The sequence below is a fragment of the Primulina eburnea genome, unplaced genomic scaffold, assembly GCF_022965805.1.
Source record: "Primulina eburnea isolate SZY01 unplaced genomic scaffold, ASM2296580v1 ctg55_ERROPOS1863358, whole genome shotgun sequence".
Lineage (NCBI taxonomy): Eukaryota > Viridiplantae > Streptophyta > Magnoliopsida > Lamiales > Gesneriaceae > Primulina > Primulina eburnea.
In genome coordinates, this window is record NW_027331348.1 from 1 (window position 1) to 11,086 (window position 11,086).

Genomic DNA, 11,086 nt, shown 5'->3' on the forward strand with positions numbered 1-11,086 from the left:
TTTTACCACTTTATTCGAAGGGTAGGTCTCTTGTGAGACGGTCTGACAAATATTTATCTGTGAGACGGATCAACCCTACTGATATTCACAATAAAAAATAATAATTTTAGCATAAAAAATAATACTTTTTCATGGATGACCCAAATAAAAAACACGTCTCACAAAATATGACCCGTGAGATCGTCTCACACAAGTTTTTGCCTAATTCGAAACTATCTAATGTGAATTTTGTACAAAAATAAATTTCAAAAAGTTTCATATCTACTACCAATTTTAACCACAATGCACTCAAATTATATTTATAAAATAGTATTTTCGCTTAGAGATTGACAATCAAGGCGAATTATTAAGTCATTGATGTGGTCAAATATGGTATTTTTGACATTCACCCTGAAATTTATTGTAAACTTTCAGAAACTACTTGTTTGTTTGTATATATTGTATCATATTGTATATTTCACGTTTTATTAATTATATTGTTCTGGATATTTGATTTATATAACATTATTGGTTCATGATTGGTTACCTATCAGCTATTGATTGAACGACTGAATTACTGGAGCCCTGGGATTGCTAGTCTGCTGGACAACGAGACTTCGGCTTGGAAAGTGAGTCCAATTAACAACGGGTTAGCAACTCATATACGGTTCATCTGAACAATGTGAATTTGGTCCAGAAACATGAGTTAACATTGGCTCATCACATATTCTACTTTAGTACTTGAGTAAAAGTATTACACCGAATGTTGGTGTAGCCCACAATATTCACTTCAGAGTCATGAATAATCACTCCATTTTAATTGAAAAGAAATTTTCGTAACGATATGTTACTATCGATATGTGTCATCTCATATTGAATTACATTAGAAGAGAACCAATTTGTAGAACTTGAGTCATTTGATTCAGATTCAGACTTTTCTTCCAATGAGAGTATTGATTATGATTCACCTGAAAAGCCTTCATTTCTTTCACGAATTATATTCAAAGGTGGAAGGATAAACCAGGTCCATGTAGTAGGGTAGAATTCATATTTCCCATCACATAGTGGATTTAATAAGACGGAGTATATATTTTTGGGTTGATTTCCAGAACCCACAAAAGTTGTCCATAACCATAAAAAAGGTTGATGATGAACCAGCATTATTGTTCATCTTCAGCAAAAAGAAAGGTTTCCAAGCAAGCATTGACCCGTGGAAACTAATAAAACTGAGCGGAGATAAAGCAATACTTGCAGCTGTCAAGGCAAGGGAAAGACAAATGAAACACAAGCAGATGGTTGAAAGTGATTCACTGAAACCCTTACCTCTAGAAACTAAAAGTGGAATAAAGATGCGGGATTGTGTTAAGCCTGATGCCTCTGACTCTCGTTTCAAAAGGAAGGTTTTTAACCTCACCCAGACAGTTTTCAAGTCCAAGAAAACGACTTTCATGCTCCCCAACACAGCAGTTGGGTAGACCATCACCACACGTCATTAACATATTAATTATTGTAAGCATGCTTTTTAAGACCGTAATAAAAATAATCATGAGTCTAAAGCATAGCCAGAATACCATAATTCTCCACGACCCTTGAACAAACCAAAAACGAAAGATCCAATGACAAGATGATAAATGAGACGTCTGTTTGTCTAAATTAAGACAGTATACCTCGTGGGAGAAGATTCCATTCGCTATGAGTTTACCCTATTTAGTAAACAACCATCTTTACTAAATTTTGATATAAAAAAATTACAATATTCAAATAAAGAACCCCAAAATTAGTAAGTGCAACTGAGAGTCGTAATTACAGCATCCGGGGATCCATATTTGTGTCATCCAGCAATCAATATTGGAAAAATATATATACAAAAGAGCAGCTGTGCATCAAATATGTGCTGTGTCATAGGGAGTGAAAAAAAAAATCAAAGTCTAGTAAGAATGAGCATCTGCCGTCATGCAAAGGAACTGATAAAATGACGTAGCAAAGGCCGTGACAGGACATGGATGCTCGAAAAGTATGATATGATGATGACTCCCCTACTCAAGTAGTTTCTCAGCTTGGTTCTGGTGGCAATACTTTCAGATTCCGCATCCACTCGTAGAAGCTTGGATCATCAAAGTGAATAAAACTACTTTTCAGCTTTGTCCGTTGTTCCGCAGTCAAAGTTCGAAGCTGAGGAAATTTTGCTTCCTGTATCCGCAAATGGATTAGAGTAGGCTCATTACTCAAAAAGAGGCAGGCAGCAATGATAAAGTTACTGCTATTGGACGGGCCATAACTCCAGAGCATACAGCAAGTGGCATATATTCAAGACCAAATTGACATCACCAACCTGTTCGTAAGGTGGGTCTTTGTGTGCTGGTATCAGCCTAGAGACGAAGTATCGTGCCTGGGAGCTCCCTTCCTGTTATTAAACATAAATATTCAGCGCAAATATTCTGAGGAGGTTTTTCAACATAGTGAAACCTCTGTTTCAAGTATCAGGTATGAGGTATGCAACCACATCAAATGCTCAAAGGTTAGAACAAGTTTGCATTTGATCATTTGCTGTTGATAAAGTTGAATAGAGATTAAAATGACCATCTGACAATCAATTATTCCATTTCTCACATACAAATATATATATATATATATATATTGATCATTTCCTGTTGATAAAGTTGAATAGAGATTATAATGACCATCTGACACTCCATTATTCCATTTCTCACATACAAATATATATACATATATATATATATAATGGATATATGCTGAAGTGTTACTTGACAAGGTTATTTGAGTACACTTGACAAGTTTATATATGTTATTTTTCAATTTAAATAATCTTAATTAATTCTTATTAAAGTTTTATTAAATCCAAATCTACCATACCCAACTAGCCCAAAATCACATTATCACACCTGGCCCCGACATCATTGTTAGGTACTTGAGACAATTGGGCTGGATAAGTAAAAATGGGAGTAGTATCATGGGACTAGATAAATTGGGTCTTTCAACTTATCAAGAGAATTATAGAAACAATAACTTGGAGAAGTGGAAAGGGATTAGGAGGGGGAGAAGATAAATTAGACGGGAGAGAAGGGAAGGGGATTCATTTATTGTGTTTTGTTCTTACTAGCTTGTGCTGGGGACAGGGAGAGTGAGTATTCTTCTTTTAAAAGGATTCCATCCTTGCCTGAGATATTTCTCATATTATATTTCATATTTCCTATTAATAAATTTGTCTTCCTTTTTCATTAGTCAATATTTGCAGAAAATTAACTCTGTTTGGAGATCTAGATCCTAACAATCATCACCCACCTTGTCAGACCCCTACTATCCAAAAAATTTAATAAAGATGTCATTGTTCCACGGTTGAAAGAGGTGTGCGATGATCACTTCTTATCAAACTTTGATTAAATCCACACTAATCAAAGCTTAAATCATCTAATCCCATCTGACCCAGACACATAGCGTCACCCACCGCCTACTATCTACAAAAATTACTACCTTGATGAACTAATGGAATGTGGACGTAACCAGAGCAAACCACAAATTTTTTCATTATTTATTTAATGAATTAAGCATTTAGATGGGTGTGAAAAGATCAAAGAATATAGATTCCATTCATCATACAAAATCAGAAAAAACGAAGTCTTCAACTAGATGGTTTACTGCATATTCTTCTTTCATCCTTGTTATTTGTTTGAAGTTAGCATCTTCGTAAATTTATCGTTGTCATTTTTTGAAAAAGGGTAAGATCTACCTTGAATGCAAGAATCCTAGGAGCAGGAAACCTCATCTCAGTAAGCTCTTCAGACAATGTCCTACATGCCGCCAAAGCTGCTGCACTTTTTCCTTCCTGTGCAGCTAGATCAGCACCCTGTATATTACCTAATCATGAGAAAGGTCTATGAAAAAATGCAACAAATAAAATAAATAAGGTAAAGAACCTTTCCCAGAAGTCATATTGTAACACATTTATATGACACATGAGTTATGATCTAGCTGCCACATACATAAAGCTAAATCTTGCACAGCATCACCACAGAAAGTTCAATGTTTAATAGACTCGTGCATGTTTGACGTTCCACATAAAAAAAACAGTCTCCATGCCTTAGCTAACCCAAATTCTCACTGTTGTTATAAGTCTACAACATAATATTATTCATCAATTTACTCTGACGGAAAAAATCCCAATGAAGTAGAAAAATATTTATGAGTCAGACAGAGATTGCTTTTCTGTATACAAATATGCTTTAGATAATGCGATTATTAGACAGTCTGTACAATTTCACTGGCTAACAAGTCCATCCGACGCAAAGAGCTTGATCTCATATCAATAACAAGAAAAAAGTTATTTATCTGTCCACTACGACAAAAACCAGATCAGAAACATCCATTGTTATGAACGAAATAAATCAGATATAAAATATACAAACTAATTTGAGACATCTTCATAATGAGAGCAGCAAATGTAGGTGAGATCTAAAAAGTAAAGGAATATTGTTTTTATTCCTCCAAATTCCAAATAAGTTTATCGTCAAAAGATGCGAAGTCAGAACTGTATTTCTGATATATTACTCAAAAACATCCAGTTTAAAAAAATTGGAATCGAAGAACATGTAACGCAACTACAGAAGACTGTACAAATAAATGATATATGAGTAGCTGCCAAACTGTAGAAATTGTGACAAAATTCTCTGGAGTATTGCAAACCAAGCACATCTGGATGTTAAATTCAATTGAATGGTTTGATAAATTAAACGTAATTTAGTACAGAAAAGTTAGACAGAAAAGCATACCAACCAAATGAAGATATCTGTCCCGTGATCAAGAACAACTGCAGAATCAGACTGCATAGCAAGATCATAAGCTGGTAACTCCTCAAAAGTTCCACCGTCCCGATGCATAAGACATCGAGGTGCCAACATGCGAAGTGATAGATCAAAGGAAGCATTGAGGAACAAAGATCGGTAAACAGACCACTCATCTTCATGACCAAGTATACTTCCGAGTAGAGGACCTCTTCTAAGATGAAACAAGTGTTCTGGCAATAATGCGATTTCTTTGGGGTATCGATGAAATTTTGACTTTGGCACTTGGGAACCAAATTTACTTGCGACATCTTTAATTCTCTCGTCAAGTGATACTCGCATACCAAGAGCATCGTTTAAGTTTTTCGCTAGTAAAATAGTTCTTTTTCCGATAAGAACAGCAGCCACTTCATCTTGAACACTCTCTAGATATGCTGAAACACTATCCACGGTAGGAAGCCGAATGGTAATCACTCTGGAGATCTCAGCTTGATAAATATTTGAATACTGAATCATAAACTGGAAATAGACAAAATCACTCTTTATATCTCTACCGGTCTCCATGTATATTGCAAAAGTTTGTGTTTCTTCAACACTGAGCATTTTTATAGCAAGACTACTGTCATTCTTAAATGATTCATGGTTATCGTTGTGTGCCTCCTTTCCAGGGCCTACCACTTGACTAACAAAAATATCATCTGAACAACGAATCTCCAATAAACCATGAGAACCAGCAGCCCGAATAGCTGCTCTCTGCAAATTCACACCAAATGCCTCTCCGAAGTCATCATGGAGAATCAGGATGCCTCCAGAAGATTTTGCAAGAGGTAGAAAAACAGGAACTCGTACTGGGCATGTTCCAGCACATAGAATGTCAACCACTGTATTGCGACGATAAGCTTCAGAACCTAGATTCTCCATCCACTTCAATGCTACTTTCTCCATATATGCATAGTTTGGATGACCAAGGGAATGAGGAACTGAACCAGGGCCATAAGTGCTTGGTCCACCAGCACACACAATTATCCTGCTACTTCCACCAGGCCTTTTAATAACACCTCTTGACACTTCAGCTGATGGCCCTTGAATTATAGACAGGGCAACCTCCACTGCAGTACCTAAGCAACGATCTCTAGAAGCTTCAGGCAAATTCAATTTATATGCACTCAATGATGAAAGAATGGCATGCGCAATGGGAAGAGAAGCATGAATCGGCGATAAGTATATTCCAGTCCCATATATCAGTGCTCTCAAGGCGTCTTCACTTGGTGATTGGCCACCAGGAAGTACATCTGCAGATGCCACGGATTCTTCAGAGAAATCATACACTGAAACTGCACGGCCATAAAGCACAATTCCAAGTCTTGTAGTAGGTGGTAAGGAATCTACAAATGCGTGCAGGGAGCTCTGAAGATGCTGCAAGTGTTGTTCATCTAAACATTCATCTATAACTAGAACTACAGAGGCTGATGTTCTAGATTCAGTCACAGAGATATAACCAGGTCTTTTGTTCCCTGTTTGCACATAATCAACGAGAGGGGAAGAAAGTTCGGGTAAATTTCGGAGTTCTTGTTTGGTTTGAGCTATGTATTCCCCTTCACTTCCATTCAGACTCCGGCAAATTACACATTGCCATTGGCCTGATTCAAGTAAGATGTTGCAGTAAATATTGGCATAAGATCCACAATTGTGACATCGATGGGGATCACGTTGTATTATTTGAGGACCTGGTGAAACCTCCCTGCCAGGAGAAATTAATGCCCCAAATCCTAAACTAGGCACATTGGCTAGCTTCTTCTGTTTGAGTACCTGAAGGATCAAAATGACGAGGGGGGGAGAAGCAAGTGATTTTGTAACTCAAACACTATAACATAGTATTGAATATTAAGACAATAGTTTCAAATAAGCGTCCTGTTCGAATTATTCTTCCATAACTAAAGGCGAGGTGCTACGGACGAAATATGACAGATAACAAGTTTCCCCTTATACATGGGTAACAGTTTCAAAAACTCCAGTTCATTAGGAATTCATCAAATACACGATAAAAACTATAGTTTCTTTTAAAAAAATTATCTGAAAAATACTAAATTCAGTACGTGCATTGGAAAGCAATAGTTTCTTAAGCATCGTAGAACAAAAACAAAAAATACCTTGTGGGCCGAGAATAGAACATTTGGAAACTCCGTATCATGCTCCTCTGTAACATCAAAAATTTGATGCTGCAATTCAACTGATCCATTTGAGAAATGAGGAGGTGAAGAAGATGGAAAAGATGAACCAGAAGAATAAGCAATGGGTTGAGGAGTTGCAGGAGAAGTTTTAAATGGAACAGCAGCTGGCTGGAGCGGAGATGAAAACACAGGAGGACCAGGTGGAGTGCTCACATGAGGAACAAGGCTTCCAGTTCGGACTCCATTCGCTGGAGATAATAATCTAGGAGGCCTTGTTGATGGAGAAGGAGCCTGGTTTAGTTGTGCCAAAGGAGGAGGAAACGTTGCTCCTGGTGGTGAAAACCATGACGAGGGTGAGGTAAAGGAAGGGGCACTAAATCTTGTATCAGGAACTTGGAGAGGTGATGGTGTGGCTGGGTCAGTAGAAATGGTAACAGAGGAAGATTGCTGTTTATTAGCCATCAAAAAAGGTGCTAAATCAACCTAATCTATCCCGACCTTTGAGTCGAGTACATGCACCACCCCAAAATCAAAAACTTACAATTTGACGTTTTTGGCATCTACGAATATTCACCTCACCCGACCACCTCCGCACAGAGGAAAATCAGAAGCAATGAGATTTCACGGAAACACAGTTCAAATTTTACAAGGAACGATTCTTCAGACAATCTTAACATCAGCCGATAATGTTCTACAGAAAAAAAAAAAGCAAGAAATGTCACGATCTATCCCTGATTGAAAACTGTTCAACTAGCGATCAGCTATTAAATCTGGGTAAGAGATGGGTAATTCAGACAAGGAGGGACAGCTGCTTAAAAACATGTAATTCCAAAAACAGGAAGATATTTTCAACATTCAAATCGAAACATACATACCTCGATTCGCGAATACTTTGAAAGACAAGAGATCCCGTTGCCACAATTCGATCAGATAATTTGTTTCGGTTGTTGGGTTGGGTGTCAGAATCTAAAATCATGTGTATCAACTGTGTTCTTGTGCGCGTGTTTCCACGGGAGTTCGTTGGCACGTGGAGATCTCACGTAACAACTGGCAATAACTAGGCAATTGATTGGTATTTGATACGACACACAATCCACGCCATCGTGGCAAATTCGATATTGCGGGTTCAAACTTCAGACACAACCGGAAAAATCGAACATTTAGATTTGTTTATCGTTGTTTAGATGTAATTTATTTTGAATAATATTTAGATGATTGTTGTTTACGTAGTTTATTTAGATTTTATATTTAAATATTTTATTAATAAATTATGTAAAAAGATAATATATTATATTTTATAATATATTTATCTTATTAATTATATCAAAATTGAAATAATCGAATCATTTCGGTAGAAAATCGAACTGAACAAAAAAAAAATAGATCGAATATCTGATTATATATTCGTAAAGCGAAAAAAATCCGATATAAAAAATCGAAAACCGAATCGATCGATGAACACATCTAGTATTGAGAAAGAATGTGTCTCATGTGAGATCGTCTCACGGATCTTAATCTGTGAGACCGTTCAACTCGACAGATATTCACAATAAAAAGTAATACTCTTAGCATAAAAAGTAATACTTTTTCAGGGATGACCTAAATAAAAGATCAGTCTCACAAATGCGATCTGTAAGACGATGACACCGTCTCACCCAAGTTTTTGTCATTGGAGAAAAACTCATTTATTCCCAAATATATAGTCGAGTCTCGGTTTTATTCCTATTATTTCGATTTAGTTCTAAATCTTTTAAATTATGTTTAATTTTATCCACTAAGTTAAATAAAAACAAAACAAAATATCCAAAATAACTTTGATTTCATTATTTTTAGAAAAAATTGCACTGAACCATAAAATTGATATCAGAGCTTAGAGTTTTTATTCCATATATGCTAAATTTTTATTATTTAATAAATTTTCTTGCTCATGAGAAGATTTTTCTTAAAATATAGATCTCAAGCTTTATTTCATTGATTTGGAACATTTAAAATAGAAAGATCTAACAAATGTTAAATATTAGATGTACTTAGGAAAGCAAAAATTTGTGTGAGACGGTCACATGAGTCGTATTTGTGAGACGAATCTCTTATTTGGGTCATCCATGAAAAAGTATTACTTTTTATTCTAAGAGTATTAATTTTTATTGTGAATATACGTAGGGTGGCCCGTCTCACAGATTAAGATCCGTGAGACGGACTCACATAAGACTGACTCAATTAGGAATCGTTCAAATTACTAAAATAAAATTATGATTCAAAGTAATATATTCTTACAAATATTCTCGGATTCATCTAAACTCTCAGAAGATCTTAGAAAATCCAAAATGTGATACAAAATTATGTCAATTAGATATACAATGTACCATAAAAAATTGGAGAAATCATTGAAAAATAGGAATAGTTCTTGAAACTTCAAATGATACTCAAACAATAATCCAAACCTTAGAACAAAACCTCATTTCTAGTAATAGGATTTTGGGAAGAAGATTACCACAATACTTTCGTATCGAACATTTATTACATCAAATAAGGAATGCCAATGTAATGAAAAACCTTTAAACGGTGACGCTAAATTGGTAAATTTCATCAAAATTTCTCAAAAAAAAATAATCTTATGACAACAAGATGATCTCCAAGACTCTACAGAGTCTTTTGCACACCTCGATATCGTAGATCTAAAATTGAATATAACCGAAGGTGAACAACCCATAGTAAGGAGAATAATTTCTCAAAACCACCAAGGAAAGTGTGCGATCCAAAGATACTAAAATGAGAGGACTCGAAGTGAGTTGGTGGAGAAGCACATCGAGTGGAGACGTGGTCAAGAAGGAAAAAGATTGTTTAAAAACAAAAATCTTACGAGGTTATGCTTAACTTTGATGTACTATACTTGAAAAGCAGAGAAGAATTCGTAGATGATTAAACATATACTATGAGAATCGCAACAGATATACTTGATCTCAACAGATAATGATTTATTAAACTTTTAGAAATGAGTCTTATGAGATCAGTCAAAATTGTTTGGGACATGACTTAGGCCAAGACAAAATAGTTAGTCTTAGTCGAAGTATCTCTTGACGAGATAGCTGGAAGAATGACTACCCTATTTAAAGCTCGGTTTAAAAAGGTAAAATTATTTCGATAGTCAATATATTAAACACTCAAACCCTGTATAATCTTGAATTACATGAAATATGTTTACTAGATGAATATATTATATTATTTACTAAATATAGATGAAATTCAGGATTCGAAGAAAATACAACAATGCACTTTTCTTTGCCAAAATTTCAAGTCCATGTAGATAAATGTTGATAAGAGAATATATATATATATATGATAATCCATATACTCTGGCCAAACGATCCTATTTTATTAAAAGAAAATTGGCAGTATAGTGTCACATGCAACACTACAAAAGAATTACAAAGAACTAATGAGATATTAATATATGTACTTATTTATGTCGTAAGAAAATTATCTTCATAATTATTGGAGCCAACACATTTGTGTAGATGGTTTTTTTTTTTTTTTTTTTTTTTGTAAATGTTAACGGATGATGGCATGATAATTTAAAAATTCAATAACATGGATGTAGATGAAAAAAATATTTTATCAACATAAAATAGTTATATGTTATACGCAAACTCGTTGAATATGTTTTTTTTTTTTGAATTTTTTTATTAAATAAAAAGTAATATTTGTATAATTTGAAAAGATGTGTATTTTTTGTTCATGAAAAAACATATAATGATACTAAAGTTAGTCACTATGAGTCTTTCAAATTTAATAATATAATTATAAGCAAAAAAATTATATGAGAATATTTTACAGATTAATTTTATGATGTCTAATCGCCTACCCGACCAGACCCATGAAAATGTTATTTTGTTTGCGAAAATTATTACTTTCTACTCTATTTATGAAATAAATCCACTCATCTCGTAAGAGATATTCTCAAGAAGAAATACATAATATATATCATTTCAGCTCAATGTGTCTATGTAAACCAATTAGGTAAAGCCGAATATATGGGTCCTCATTCGATCCCATTGATTTTTTTTTTTCTCTTGACATAGGTCGTTGTTGATACCTAATTGTAGCATCAAATAGCTCGCCTACATATCACTACTTTAA

General features: G+C 34.7%; 1 protein-coding gene across 4 annotated transcripts; it reads right to left on the minus strand.

The window, feature by feature from the left end:
• Window positions 1-1,607: 1,607 nt before the first annotated feature.
• Window positions 1,608-7,989, minus strand: LOC140821391 (protein transport protein SEC23 A-like). 4 transcript variants are annotated; one of them, XR_012115725.1, is made up of 6 exons: window positions 7,825-7,989; window positions 6,929-7,640; window positions 4,771-6,587; window positions 3,728-3,844; window positions 2,312-2,383; window positions 1,608-2,169 (listed from the first exon to the last, which is right to left on the minus strand). XR_012115725.1 is itself a non-coding variant. In XM_073181867.1 (6 exons), exons 2-6 carry the CDS (start codon window positions 7,409-7,411, stop codon window positions 2,032-2,034), a joined length of 2,631 nt encoding a protein of 876 aa, XP_073037968.1. In that variant the 5' UTR covers window positions 7,412-7,640; window positions 7,825-7,986; the 3' UTR covers window positions 1,608-2,031. The 4 variants fall into 4 exon arrangements, 2 of the variants coding, with proteins under 2 accessions (XP_073037968.1, XP_073037969.1); XR_012115724.1 differs by having other exon boundaries at window positions 3,728-3,855; window positions 4,767-6,587; XM_073181867.1 differs by having other exon boundaries at window positions 4,767-6,587; window positions 7,825-7,986.
• Between the last annotated feature and the right edge of the window lie 3,097 nt (window positions 7,990-11,086).